The sequence below is a fragment of the Moschus berezovskii genome, chromosome 23 (assembly GCF_049115385.1).
Source record: "Moschus berezovskii isolate FMDL1 chromosome 23, NW_MosBer_1.0, whole genome shotgun sequence".
Classification (NCBI taxonomy): Eukaryota; Metazoa; Chordata; class Mammalia; order Artiodactyla; family Moschidae; genus Moschus; species Moschus berezovskii.
Genome location: NC_142482.1, coordinates 22,174,661 through 22,189,170, shown reverse-complemented (window position 1 = coordinate 22,189,170; position 14,510 = coordinate 22,174,661). Strand labels below are relative to the sequence as shown.

The following is a 14,510-nucleotide window of genomic DNA, read 5'->3' as shown; positions in this document are numbered from 1 at the left end:
TTCCAGTCAAACTTTAAAAACCATTATTGTTATATGCTGCTGCTGCTAAGCTGCTTCAGTCGTGTCCGACTCTGTGCGACCCCACAGATGGCAGCCCACCAGGCTCCACCGTCCCTGGGATTCTCCAGGCAAGAACACTGGAGTAGGTTGCCATTGCCTTCTCTGATTACTGCTATATAATTATTCCAATAACAAAAATGCTTAAGAGACAGGCCAACAACCTGTAGCAGAGCAGAAATGCTTAAGAAACCTCTAGTGGGATAAGAAGAGCTTGAGGTTAAGACTGGTTGGAGAGTGGAGTGGTACTGTTTTACTGAATCATAGCTGACTTTATCACAGTCTTACACAGAAAACCCAGCACAACCAGAGCCCAATCAATCATAATCCTTTACTAACTAGCAGGTTGGGAGCTTTCTTCCTGCAGGTCAGGACCTGTTGGGGGAAAAAAACAAAAGACCACCCAGTTCATATTCAGGATTCAGTTCCTATGCACCCTACAAAAATCTGTCACTGGGCTTAGAGAATCTGAGTCCCTATAAAAATGTAAGAAGTGGCAGTTCTATTAGGAAAGTCTCTCCAAGTTTATATCATGGATCCAGGGAGACATCTCCAAATACAACAGAGGAGGTCGCAACCAAGTGGCTGTGAGAGAAACTCTGGAGCCAGATACCTGGGTCAGAATCTGACTCTTCTCCTCATCCATTCTGTTACCCTGAGCAGTCACTTAACCTCTCTGAGGCGTGTGTCTCCCATGCGACACTATGAGGCTTTTAATGCGCTAACATACAGAAAGCACTCAGCACAGCACACTCTAAGTACTCAATAAATAGCAGGTATATAGTAAATATCGTTGTATGTGCAGGCTCAGTCGCTAAGTCGTATCCAACTCTTTGTGACTCCATGCACCAGACTCCATAGGACTCTCCAGGCAAGAATGCTGGAATGGGTTGCCATTTCCTCCCCCAGAGGATCTTCTCTACCCAGGGATGGAACCGAAGTTTCCTGAATCTCCTGCATTGGCAGGCTGATTCTTTACTACTGAGCCATCTGGGGAGCCCAAATATTATTATATAAAAGGTACTAAATTTTAATGTCTCACTTTAATATTATAAATTACTAATGTTATACTATAAGAGGAAGAGCTCTGAGAAGGATGAGCTCAATGGGATAGGACACAACACCAAAACTAGATCCCTATTTCCTTGTTTCACAGAAAAAAGCACAAGTGACTCAATTATGGCCGGCATTTCAACCCTCTCTCCAAATTACCCAGGCCTAAGCAGACAGCCCAATCTGTAAGTATTCTGTTTACTGGTTTAACATTTATCTCTCCTTTCTAGCAGATAAACTCCATGAGAACAGACATCTTTATCAGGGCTTAGAACAGTGCCTGGCTCAATTAATAATTGAGTAAACGACCCACAGAAGAGAGGGCAGCTCCAACCTGCTCAGAAAATCATTAGAAAAGATAAACCCAGAGATAGAAGGGGAAGGGGATGGGATTAGTAACCAGAAATTCTTTCAAGGTTCTTTATCGTGCAATCATATGATTCCAGTCTAATTAATAAGGAAAATCTTCCTTTATGTACTTACCACCACAATGTTAAGGAGGGAAGAGAGAAGGGAGGGAGAGAGAGAGAAAGACAAAAAACATTCTGTGGTTTAAGTTCTAACCTGTTTCAAACCCTGAAATTCTACTGAGAACCGCTGAGTTAAAGAGGAAATGCCTTCCAACGGCATTGTTTCCAGTGAGCAGGAACCCAGAGATATTGGTGGCTCTGGCACGCTCTGCAGAAAGGCAAGCAGTGTGAACGGGCAGGCTAGCCAGAACCTGGCCTGGCTTGCTCCTCTGGCTCACAGCTGGGAAGAGGGCCCTTTGTGGAGGGAGGAGCCCAACACACTTTCTACTTTTAGTCATGGGCTAAGCGGGGACAGTGTGATAACCCCAATCCTACCCTACCCCAATGAACTGAGTTTCCAGGCACCCTATCTTTGAAAGGAGTCAGGAATTTCAACCCAGGACCAGGCTAGCAGCATCCTGTAAGCTTCGGAAACCTCTGCTTCTTCTCTATGCCTAGCAACTGTGTTTACCCAGCCACTCCCCTTTTTACTCTAGGGCTGCAACGAGGAGGGAGAAAGCTAGGACATATCTGAGGCTTTGTGGGGAAAATCTCAAAGCGCCCACTGAAAGCTGGGCCTTGCTGTGGTAGGGGAGCAGCCCAGGACCAAGGGGCAGCGCCAGGGTTAAGCGAGAACCCAATAGAACCTACACCCAGCCTGCCTTGGAGGCAATTCAAACAAAGACACAGAGTTTTCTGGTGCTGTCCTGGGATCTCCTCCCCCTGCTCTGAAACCAGGATCCATGCAGTCACCATGTGGAGGGACCACGAGGTCAGCCTTCAGGATAAGTCGTTTTCCCTTTGTGGCACTGAGAGTCTCCCATTTCCAAGAGTCCCACACTCCCTTGTATCTTGCAGAGGACACCACGCAGAGCAGAGATTCAGTAAACTCTTAAACTTGGAAGATACTTGAAGGTTCTGCTCTCAGAAATCTTCCCTTTAAGTGAAAGAATGGGAAGAGAAACCCACCCCTTCCCAGATCAAGGATGGTAGAAGAGCTAGGGCCTCTGTCAGAATAAAGGCAACACCAACCTTCTTATCTGCTCATTTCTTACTCCCACACCACACTTCTAAAGAGGCCATCGCTATGACACCCCAAAAAGCAAAGGACAAAACCATCTATAACTGGGTTATCTATGGGCTGGGGAGTGGGTGGGGACTGGCTCAAATGTTAGCTTCCCTGGGCAACACAGTCCTGGCTGTCCCCACGCCCTGGAGCCCATTCAGCTCTACAAACCCTGTGAAGCATGAGCACCACTCCCCCACTGCAGTCAGATCAGGCCTGACAGTCAAGGGTCATGGCGTTCCCTAGGAGCTACCAGAATCACAGACAAGCGGCCTCAGGAAATAGCAGGGGTAGGGAAAGGAAAAACTGAGATCAGCGGGAGGAGGTTCAATCTGCAGCTGAAAGGAAATTAAATGGAGAGGTACCAGAGCTGCTGGCAAAGCTCTGGGACAAGGGTTCTTACCTGCAAGCTTCAAAGGCCAGTCCACTGCTGAGACCCAAACTACATTCTGAGTCAGATCCACTTTCGGTGTGTTTTCCAAAGCCGTTGGTCACGCCTGCCAAGGACACACAGAGTGAGCCTGAGTGCAGAAACCCCCACCCCCTGACACATACCGCAGTGTGAGGCAGCTGCCTCGGGAGGGCTCGGGGAGGAGGGGTGGAGAGGCCAGCAGGTCCCTTCTCTAGGGAAATGGGTCTTGGGTGGTGGAGGGAACCTGATAAAGTTGGGGGGAGATGGTTCGTAGCACAGGGAGCAGACACTGCATTTTCCTTCCCATCCTTCTGGGTATTCTGGAAGGAAAACAGCCCACAGCTCATTCTAGTTGCTGTCATTCGACTACAGTGGGAAACACCAAGACTTCTTCACTCCGGCTGGCTCACGAGACCCTGAATCTGCTTCTAATTTCAAGCCTCAATTATCAGGGAGTCTCCTCTGCCTCTTGGGGAGCCCACCCACCTTGCCTCTTCAGATAAACAGTCACACACCCTATCCATTACACGGCTGGCAACAACTAGCTTCATTCTTTTGGGATGGTGTCAGGGGAGGTTGGGACCGGATAAGGGCTGTGTCAGCCATACCCTGTGATATCTAGCAGAGTCAGTCAAAGTTGAGGATGGGGGAAACTTTTCAGCAGATCCAGAGAGATGAGACCTTCCCAGGATGGGGAGTCAGATTCCCTGGGTTCTACACTGGGCTCTGAAATATGGGTTCCTTTTCCTATTTAAGCCTTGGCTTCTCCTTTCCTAAATTGAAGGTAATACTTTTTTTATTAAGGATGTTATTAAGTATGAATAAGGGAAGGTCTGTTTACAGCAGGAAGCCCTTCAGAGGCAAATGAAGACTGATCAACCCAGGGACCTAACTTTCACCTGCTCTGAAATCTTCAACTCTCTATCTACCTATCCAATTCCCAACCACAATCCGTAATCCTACAAGTCTTGAGCCAAGTGCTCAAGAGCTCGGAGTCACATATACCTCAGCCAGAAAACTGAAGCAAGTCACACCTGTGAGAGGAGGTGTCTGAGCCAACACATCCGCGCCCTAACCTGGCTCTGCCTCTAACGTTACCACCTCAATTTAAATCACAAAAGCCAGCTGTGCCTCATTTGAAAAGGATCAACACCTGCTTTTGTGAGACTCCACTAAGGCTGTGCAAAAATATTCCTAGGTACCAGGTAGCTGAGACAGTGGAAGAGAAACAGACTTCAGCCCCAAGCAGTGGGCCCTCTCAGGCTGCATGAGCCTGGTACCAGATCTATTTCCCTATGGCAGGATCTTTCATTTTTAGTGCACAGAGCTGTTTGGCTGTGCCTGATATAGCTCAACAGATGACAACAATAACTGCTACCATCTACCGCTATATACCAAGTGCTTTATATAGGTTGCTTCCAATCCTTAAAGCCCTGCAAGGGAAGTACCATTAGCCTCATGTTAGAAATAAGGAATAGAATCAGAGAGGTTAACTGATATGCCCCAGGATACTCAGCTGGCAAGAAGATAGGATTTGAACTCAAGTCTGCCTAATTAACTTCGGGGCTTCCCAGGTGCCATAGTAGTAAAGAAACTGCCTGCCAATGCAGGAGATGTAAAAGATGCCAGTTCGATCCCTGGGTTGGAAGATCTCCTGGAAGAGGGCAAGGCAACCCGCTTCAGTATTCTTGCCTGGAAAATCACACGGATAAAGGAGCCTGGTGGGACACAACGACTGAAGCGACTTAGCACACATGCACACACACCCCCTATTTCAGGCTCAGGTTCCTGACTCTATATACCATCCTACAGCCCTAATACAGGCAACTTGGGCCAGATGGGAAGGGAAGGTATTGCTTGAAACAAAGTGTTAGGCAGGAAGCAAGCAAAACGGAGAAAAGCATGTGTTAACCACACAGTCCAAACCCACCACATAAAAGGACATGAGAAGCAAAACCCAGGGCTGGGCCCTCCCTGCCAAGTGAGCTGGGCTTCCATATCCCACCAGGACTAAACTGTCTGGTAATGGAGACCCTGCACGTTCAGGCCCACCTCGCCCAGTTTGTTGGTTCCTGACGCTTAGGGAAGCCCCTCTCCAAACTGTTCCTCACAGGCACTCTGTCCTTGGTTCCACATACCATGGCCTGAGCCCTTTGCTGCTTTTTACTCTGTCCTCATCCTTAGGGCCAGCTCAGGCACTGTCCCCTCATGAAGCCTTCCCAACCCTCTCAGCTCTCATTCCCTGAACACCTCCAGCAGTGCCGTCTTAACACGTAACCACACACTGTCCAGCACTGGGGCATCTCTGCACCTCAGGACACCATCTACTCTCCCCAGTGGGCCGTGAACTCTTTCAGTGCTGCTCCTGAGTCTGACTTATTTCTCTCAGTGAGCAACTTGAGCTGGACATGCAGTAAGGACTCCTTGGTGACAAGCCCTGAATACTATCTCCTATGATGCATTGGCTCATTTTGCTGTGGCCACAGGTTCTTGTTTCTCAGACATGCAAGCATGGTTCCACATGCAGGGCCCATGCACTTGCTGCTGCTGCTGCTGCTAAGTCGCTTCAGTCGTGTCTGATACTGTGTGACCCCATAGACGGTAGCCGACCAGGCTCCGCCATCCCTGGGATACTCCAGGCAAGAACACTAGAGTGGGTTGCCATTTCCTTCTCCAATGTGTGAAAGTGAAAGTGAAGTAGCTCAGTCGTGTCCGACTAGTAGCGACCCCATGGACTGCAGCCCACCAGGCTCCTCCGTCCATGTGGTTTTCTAGGCAAGAGTACTGGAGTGCACTTGCCATTTTTTTTAGAACATCCTTTTCCCAGATACCCAAAACGCTCACACCTCTGGCTCCTTCAGATCTTTACTCAAATGTCACGTCCTCAGAAAGCATTCCCTGGCCACCCTCTCTAATACCACCTCAGCATCCCCTATCCCCCTTCCCTGCTGGACTTTTCGCCACCGCTTCTAATATGAGATACAATTTACTTATTTGCTTTCAGTCTAACTCTTCTACAAGGGACTTATCTGTTTTATTTAATGATTCCCCCCTCACACACACATAGTAGTGCCTACAATAATGCTTGATATAAACATCTGATAAATGAACTAAACTGAAGGTAGGGACAATTTTATCACATACAGCTTTGTATTCCCCTAAGGGGCCAAGAGAGCCCCAGACACAAGCTGGCTCTCTCAAAACACTTGCTCCAAAGTCCGCTTCCCCAGGCCACTGCTCATGTGCCAGGCCCAACTGTGAGCTGTGGAGCCAGCCTCAATGCTACTACTAGCATCCACAGGGGCCACCATGGATACCGCTGACTGGGGGAGGTGCTAGCTGCCAAGCAAAGCAGGAAAGCATACGAGGAGTGAGAGAAGTCTCAGGCGAGGTCACCTGTCTCTTCCTCCTGCTGGGGGGACCTCTCCCCTTCACTTTGACTACAGCTCCTGCTCCTCGGCCGCTTCCGGGAGCGTTGTTCATCCTCGATGCTGGTGGGAGACACGGGAGAGTCCGCTGTGCCATGGTCCTCACCATTCTCCAGGGCCCTGTCTGGGCTCCTCTGGAGCTTAACCCCGTTCCTGGCCTTCTTGAAGAGGACTGATGTGCGGCGGCCCACGCCACTGAGTGAGGCGCCAGTGGGGGATGTGTCGGGGGCCATGAGGGACACTCTGTTGATGCCATTGTCACTGAGCAAGCGTTGCAAGGGCTCACTCCCTAGCTGCAGAGGTGATTTTTCCAAAAGCTCATCTTCTTCCACTTTTCTGGACTTGAGGAATCGGCTTGGAGGTTTGCTATCATTTATGGGTTTCAGAGTGGGGGGATCTGGAGGGGATTCTTGCTCAGACAAGGAAGGTGCAGGTCCAGTGGGTTCCAGGGTCGGTGGGGGAGGCATTTTGGAGTCATCTGTTAGAGAAAAAGAGAACCTGCTTGAACATTTTAGAAAAAGTCTCCCCCTACAAGTCAGATAATGACACTGACAACTAAGAACCAAAAGCATAGGCTGTCAGAACACTTGAGATGCATTCCAGGTCTCAGATTTGAGGTGAAGAAAAGGAAGGACTAAATTGTGTCCATGGGCTTCCCAGGTGGCTCAGTGGTAAAGAATCTGCCTGCCAAGTAGGGGATGTGGGTCCAATCCCTGGGTTGGGAAGATCCCCCAGAGAAGGAAATGGCAACCCACTCCAGAATTCTTGCCAGGAAAATTTCATGGACAGAGGAGCCTGGTGGGTTACACAGTCCATGGGGTCGCAAAAGAGATGGACATGACTTATCGACTAAACAGAAGCAGCAGTAAGTTTTGTCTACACTAGTAGCTCTAAACACTGGCTACGTATTAGCGTCACTTAGAAAGTTTCTTAAAAATTTCAATGCTGAGGTCCCACCTCAGACAAACTGAAACCAAATCGCTAAAGATGGAATTCTTTTTTTAAAAAAAAAAAAAGCTTTTACCAGGTGAGTCTGATGAAGATAGGGTTATAACCCCTACACCCAAGAAAGCCCAAAGCCCTCTGATTAATCAATAATTAGGTAAGTCTCAACCTCAAAAACTAAGGGTCTACAACTCTCTAGACCCAGGTATTTTCCCACCTGTCAATATATTTTGTTTCATGTCATGCAAGTGAAGCAAGCAGGACAAGCAGAAAGAATAAGCTTACAGATAGGAAAAATGAGAGCAAAGAATTTAAATTGGTGGCTCCCAAACATGTCTGTTCAACCTCTACCTTGAAACTTTTAAAAACTGAGACTTTTAAGACAGAGTTCAGATTTCCCTAATCTGAGTTTCTGGAACATGAAGCTGAGAAATTTTTGAAACCTCTGGAAGCTGTTGCAATTGGTCCACTGAGCATGACTCTGCACTGCCTCAGCCCAGAAGTGGGGATGGATACAAATGAGATGCTGACTGCCACACAGGGAGCTGGGAAAAGTTACAATGGACACAAAGCCCTCTAAGGGCTGAATCTGACCTCAGCCACATCCCCACTCTCTGCCAACCTAACACAGAATGGGCCACTCCCTGCAATTTGGCCCCTTTGCCTCTGAAGATAACGTCCAACTTTCTGGACTGTACGGATGACAGGCCCTCCTGAGTTGACAATTCTGCCCCCAGTGAAGTGGAGAGGATGGATAGCAACTCAGGTAAGGCACCTGGGTCTCTGAGAATCACTTTCCCCAGCGTCTTTTGTAATATGGGGCCTTCCTTCTTGGGATGGGCCTGTAGATTTGGCCAGTTGGAGTCAAAGCCATAAGCCCAGACCATCTTTAAGGTTCTTCTTTTCTATTCTACTACACCATAACGTAACCTGCTCCAAGAGCCTCTCTACATCATGGGTAAGTTGGGCTAATATTTAACTGGTATGTACAACACGGCCATACCAGGTGCAAAATACCAAAATACTTCTTACTGTTAGTAACAGCCACTGGACCTCAGTATCTGAAACTCCCTGAATCTGCTCACAATCCAGCAGCTGAAAATCCAAATCAGTGGCCCTCAGGAGCCCTCTCCAGGACAACAGCTAACATCTACTCTGACTGATGGATTTTAGTCTCAATGGATTATTAAGTATTTTGAATACCATCTCTGGGTGTGCATCAAAGTGTGACTCTTCCCAGGGCTTCTGCTTGCCCACTAGGGTCAGAATTAGGGAAGGGTGCTTCCACTGTGGGATTTCAGCTTAACCCTCTCTTTCCTGGGCCCCAGCCCCCTGCCTGCCCCTGACTGTCTCTCACCTCTGTCCCCGTTGTCTTCTGGCTCCTCCTGCGGGGCCTGCTCCAGCACAGCCACATCCCCCCGGGGCCCTGCTGGCAGCTCCCCACTGGACACAGTCTTGTTCAGTGACGGTGGTTGTGGAGGTGGCGGCTGCGCCAGCTTCTGCCGAAGAGCATTGATCTCCCGGCGTAGCAGGCGGACTCGGCGGGTCCGGGCCCCACTGGACCGCATGGCGCTCACCAGGTCCAATTTCTCCAGCAGTTCCTTCAGCTGCACTTCTGGGGACAAGTGGGCCCGGTTCTCTGGGATAAGGATGTTGTCCACTGCCAGGGAGAAAGGACAAAAGGGGCTGAACGACCTGCCCAGGCCAGGGCAAGGGGAAGGGGATTCCTTCAGATGCAAAATATTTTCCTGGAATGCCTGGGTCAGTGGATTCCAGCAGCGTCACTGTGGGGCCTTGGCCCCGCCACACTGCTGCCAGGAGGGCGGCCACAGGGATAAGGTCAGAATCTGGGAAACGTGCAGGAAGCAGTTCAGTCATGGTTACAGGCCTATGGAGCAGGAACAAGGCAGTCTGGCCATCCCCCAACCTGAGTGACTGGCTGCTGCCATCAAGAAGCAGAGAGCAGGGGCAGGCAGACTGGGGATTTCAGAGGCAATTCCACTTTTCTGATCCTCCACCTGCACTCTTCTGAAAAAGCCAGACACCACACTGCACTCCTGCTGCCCAGGCTCCAATGCCACACAGTGGGAGTCCAGGAGAGAAAGACCCCTTGTGAAGCTTTAGTTTTTAAATAGACAGCTAGTACTTGATTCCCATCCTACCATTCAAGAAGGGCCTGGTGAATAAAACTTTTAACTCCTGGAACAATTCTAGCACATGGACCTCAGCCTGTGCCTATCTCTAGTTTTATTCCCATAGTCTACCCGGTAGCCCCCAGGACCATTCTAACCCCCAGCTCTCCAGGCTTTTATACCTGTGCCTCTCCTGGCCCCTCTCCTCCCCACCCGTTCCAGCTTCTCACCGTCTTCCCAGGAGAAGCGGTAAAAGTCCTCCGATTTGGGTGACTCGGGCAGGTGGGTGCCCGTCTCAGGGTCATAGCCGATGTTCTCTGCCTGCCGCCGGGCGTGCCGCAGGATGGCCCCTCCCAGGTCCCGCAGGCGGACAGCTGCTCGGTGGAAAATTGTGTCTTTAGCATTATACTTCATGCAGTTGGTAACTATAAGGTTAAAGTCCTCCTCAAACTCCTCCAAGGTGTGGTACAGGTGGGACTCCAGCTTCCGCCTCATAGTAGAAAAATCCATTGGCTTGGATATGAATTCCAGGTAATCTGGAACCTAAACATATAAAACCTGTACAATTACAACAACCATTTACTAGCCAAACAGGCGCACCCTTCACCGGCACTCTTGCCACCCCGTTTTCTGGCTTGGCCATGCCAGACTCATTCATAGCCGCCGGGCCCTGGACCACCCTGCTCTGCTGAGCCATCACCATGAGCCAGTCTACTAGCCTTGCCAGACTCCCCTGGGTTTTGTACACCCTGTGCCCCAACCCTTTCCTGGCCTACTAAGACCCTATTTCCATTTCAGGCAGGGCTCACTGCTCAGAAAGTAGTGGGGAACTTGCCTCACTCAGGTTGACGGGCTCAGCGAAGATGTGTGCGGGATCCTTCTCCTGCAGCAAGTCCAGTGTTGTCCTCAGCAGAACGTTGAACGGCATCAGCTCCAGCTCCATGGCAGCTTGCTGGATCTTGATCTGTGGGAAAGGTGGGGAGAAATCAGGACATCCCCCCGAAAGAGGCATGGAACTTTTTCTTGATAACTTGATTTTCATCAGTCACGTAAAACAAAGTTTCACAAGACAGTAAGCTAATCAGTACTTGAGTTATCACTGTACGTAGCTTAGAAACGACGATACCAACAGCTACCATTTTGTGAACCTTTCCTATGTATTCAGCTCCATACCAAAACTTACCGTACTAATAGTTAATACTTTTATAGTCCAAATAACATTCAAGATAGGCACAAATGAAGTATTTTACAAAGAGGAAACAGGCACGGAAGGACTAAGTGACTGGCCTGAGGTCACACAGCTAATAAGGGACAGAGCTGGGATTCACAGTGCGTGCTTTTGACTACTATGCACACTGCCTTTCGACTTATATTGCCTCAGTTAAGCCTCACAACAACCTTGAAGGGGAAACTGTTATTATCTATGGTTTACACATATGGAATCTAAGGTTTGGCAGGAATACAATGAGGAGTTACTAACCCAAGGCCACCTGGCTAGAAAAGAACAGGGATGAGATTTAAACTGAGGTTTGACTTAGCCCAAGGGGCATACTGATGATATAAGATGTGCCTTGGGCCACAATTCCCACCAAATTGGCCCGTGGGACAGTTAGGTTGGCCTAGCCTCGAAGCTCAGCCCCTCAGGCAGCAAACAGCCAGACACATCTGCAGCAGTGTGCTGTACAAACGTTACTTTCCATGTGTGCCCTAGTGTGAAAAGGTTGGGAAGCCACAGACTAGGCTATGAGACGTTCCTGCCCCTTGACTACATTCAAACAGGCCTGCCTGTATCCCCTGCCTACTTCCTTTCCCCTTACATTTCTCTGGACCAGAAAAGGGAAGAGATGCTCAACTGGGGGACTAGGCCTGGGATGGCAGAGACAATTTGACTATAAGGACAAGATCCTGCGATATCCTCCATGCCCACCCATGCTTATGTATAGCAAAAGCTGCCAAGTGTCAGAGGTGGAAATTCAGGCTATTCAGCCCACAAGAGAAGGGTTTGTGCTGGGGCTGAACAGTGAAGTGGAGTCTGGAGAAAGAGAGAAAAAACATCTTTAACTTGGGCCTCTGAAGCATGGAAGTAACAGCTGCTATTCCTGGACCAGAAAGAACACTTCTGGCTCGTCATCCATTCAATTAATAGTTTTTGCTCACTGTCATATGCAGGGTGCTGCAACAGACACTTTAGGGAAGCAAAGGGTATCAATAATGATGCTAGCAGCTGATACTTCTATAGCCCTACTGTATGCCAGGCACTGTTCTAATCTCTTTATATACACTAAGTCATCTAATCCTCACAACCTAATGAGGTATGTTCTATTAATACTCTCCTTTTATAGTCAAGGAGAATTGAGGTATTAAAAAAAAAAGACTGTAAGTGTTTAAGGGTCAAATGAGAACCCTCAAGCTCTCAGTCAAAAGTGATACCCATCGGAATGGCCTGAGAAGCTCTTCAAAATAGTCAAAGACAGGTTCCTCCTGAGATTTCGGAAGTGAGAAACTCCAGGGATGGGCTGACATATAATATTAAGCTTATGCCTGAGGCTACCAGAAGCTAAAAGCTCCCCAAGTTTGAAGCCAGCAGCAGTGCCACACCCAATGCCTAGTAGGCAGGACTTGGAGCGCACAGTTCTGGGCAGGAAGGCGACAAGGCTGACACTGATGGGGGAAAAAACAATCGTGAACAAGAGCTCTGGGGGCTCCTCCTCACCTGCTCCCGCTTGAGCTTCTCTCTTTTCCGAATCAGTTCGATTAGCAGCCGTGCCCGTTCCAAATCGTGCCGCAGCTTCTGCCAGTATTTTAGCTCTTCCTTTACGGCACTTGTCTTCTCATCCTGCTCCCGCTGCAGGAGGGAAGGGAAAGGAATGAGGAGCCACAGGCTTCCCTCCTGCCCAAAGTCCTCTCAGGCACTCTGCAGCTAAGCGCCCCATGCCCTTCCTGGACCCTCGGCTCTGGAAAGCCCTTTCACCCTCTTCCATCACATGCCTTCCTCCTGTGCTTCCCCAGTCCTATGACAATGTCTCTTCACTACAGTACAACCACCACTGCTGGGGAGAGAGATGGGACTACCCCCTCCTACCCCCAGGGACACCAGAGAGCAGCTGTGAATCCTCAGGACTGGAAAGAATTTCAGAAGGAAACTAATAGACACCTCAGGGTGGAAAGAATTTCACCCTAGAGCTTCGACTTGGCTAGAAAACACAGCAAAGTTTTTACCATAAGCTTGCACTTACTTATTTCAACATACTTTAAAATACCACCACTACCACCATCATCAAACATGTGATTCTTGCCTAGAAAAACTACAATGTAATTGAGGCCCAGGGTTTGATACACAAGGGCACAGCAGCATAAAGACAACAAAAATTGATCTCATAAACTGAATATAAAATGCTGAGAAGATATAAAATAGAGAAGATCTCAATGTGTGGGGCTCAGGTCAGGGATTCCTGGGGTGAGCAAGCTTACTAGGATTTCACATGTAGTGATGGATGTGGATGAACAAAGTGGTAAGAAAGGCCTCTTTTGGAACTGAAGGGACCACAGAGCAGAAGTATGAAGGCACAATCAGTGATTCTTTGCTTGTTGAGAAAAATGGCCGGCCAGAGCAGAGGAACTGGAGAACCACACAAGCCAAGGAAGACCCAGGATCCAACTGGCAAGAAGTTTCAAATGCCAGGCAAAAAAGCTTAGCTGTAGCCTGCCTGAAGGGTAGGTGGGGAGGGGTGAATATACTCTGGAAAAAAAGAAATGACAGGATGGAAAATAGTTAAGTGAATAAGGCTGTACCAGTGGTGGAGCAAAGAAAGAATTAGAGTCTGGAGACCGACTAGAAAGCTACTGCTGAAATTAAGGGGGCATGGGTGCGACGAGTTGACTCACTGGAAAAGACTCTGATGCTGGGAAAGGTTGGGGGCGGGAGGAGAAGGGGACGACCGAGAATGAGATGGCTGGATGGCATCACCGACTCTGTGGACATGAGTTTGAGTGAACTCCAGGAGTTGGTGATGGACAGGGAGGCCTGGTGTGCTGTGATTCATGGGGTCACGGAGAGTCGGACACGACTGAGCGACTGAACTGAACTGAACTGGGTGAGCAGAGCAGTTGTAGAATGGAGATAAAGGGCCATACACTGATTAACCCCCTGAAACAGACTAAGGGATGATTAACTGTAGCTCCGAATGGGGGGAAGTGCCAAAAGTAACTTCAAGGTGGACAACATCTGAGGTCAGGAGGAAGGAGCTTTCATATCAACAACAGAAATACATTTATGGAGACAAAGGAAGATACTGAATCAAGTTTCCAATATCCGACGTACAGGAAACAACATATACACAGACACCTATAGTTCCTCTGCCCCAGACAGCCTGAGGGCAAAAAAAAAAAAAAGAGAGGGGACAAGACAAGAAACCTGCAGCTACAGCCACACAGTTATTGACAACTACAACAGTAGACAAGCTCTCCAAGCCAACAGGCAGACAGCAGAGCCCCTGGGAATATTACCACTAAGGAGTAAGAATTAGGATCAGCAGAGGGTGCCTTCAGTGGGGTAGAGGAGGTGGGAAATGGTGTCACAAAGAAGCTTTAAGACAAAGTGACTGTGGTGTCAAATATTGTCCAACAGTCTATAAGGTGAGAGAATATGAGGGAAGTCTTGCTGGACTGGAAGGGTATCACTATTGTTCTCGAAGAAGCTACAGGGGAGCAAGCAGACCATTTCAAGGAGAGAGCAAATATACACTTCTCTTTCAGGACTTTAGTTACAAAAGGCAAAAGTGAAATCAGACAGAACAGAGGGCAGCAGAGTCATGGGAAGGTTTGCTTTGTCTCTGGAGTAAAGGTGTAGAAATATTTAAAGGCAGAAGTAATGGAACAAGTGAAGAGAGAGAGCGAGAACTAAATAAG

General features: G+C 48.7%; 1 protein-coding gene across 4 annotated transcripts in view; it reads right to left on the bottom strand.

Annotated features, from left to right (window-relative positions):
• BRPF3 (bromodomain and PHD finger containing 3) overlaps positions 1-14,510 on the bottom strand; it is a 37,777-nt gene that overhangs the window by 14,099 nt on the left and 9,168 nt on the right. For all 4 annotated transcript variants that reach the window (XM_055406374.2, XM_055406372.2, XM_055406370.2 and 1 more), the window contains exons 4-9: positions 12,316-12,447; positions 10,438-10,566; positions 9,833-10,145; positions 8,828-9,130; positions 6,494-7,003; positions 3,089-3,182 (exon numbers count right to left, since the gene is read on the bottom strand). In XM_055406374.2, coding sequence (XP_055262349.2) covers positions 3,089-3,182; positions 6,494-7,003; positions 8,828-9,130; positions 9,833-10,145; positions 10,438-10,566; positions 12,316-12,447 — 1,481 coding nt within the window. The remainder of the gene's footprint in view (positions 1-3,088; positions 3,183-6,493; positions 7,004-8,827; positions 9,131-9,832; positions 10,146-10,437; positions 10,567-12,315; positions 12,448-14,510) is intronic.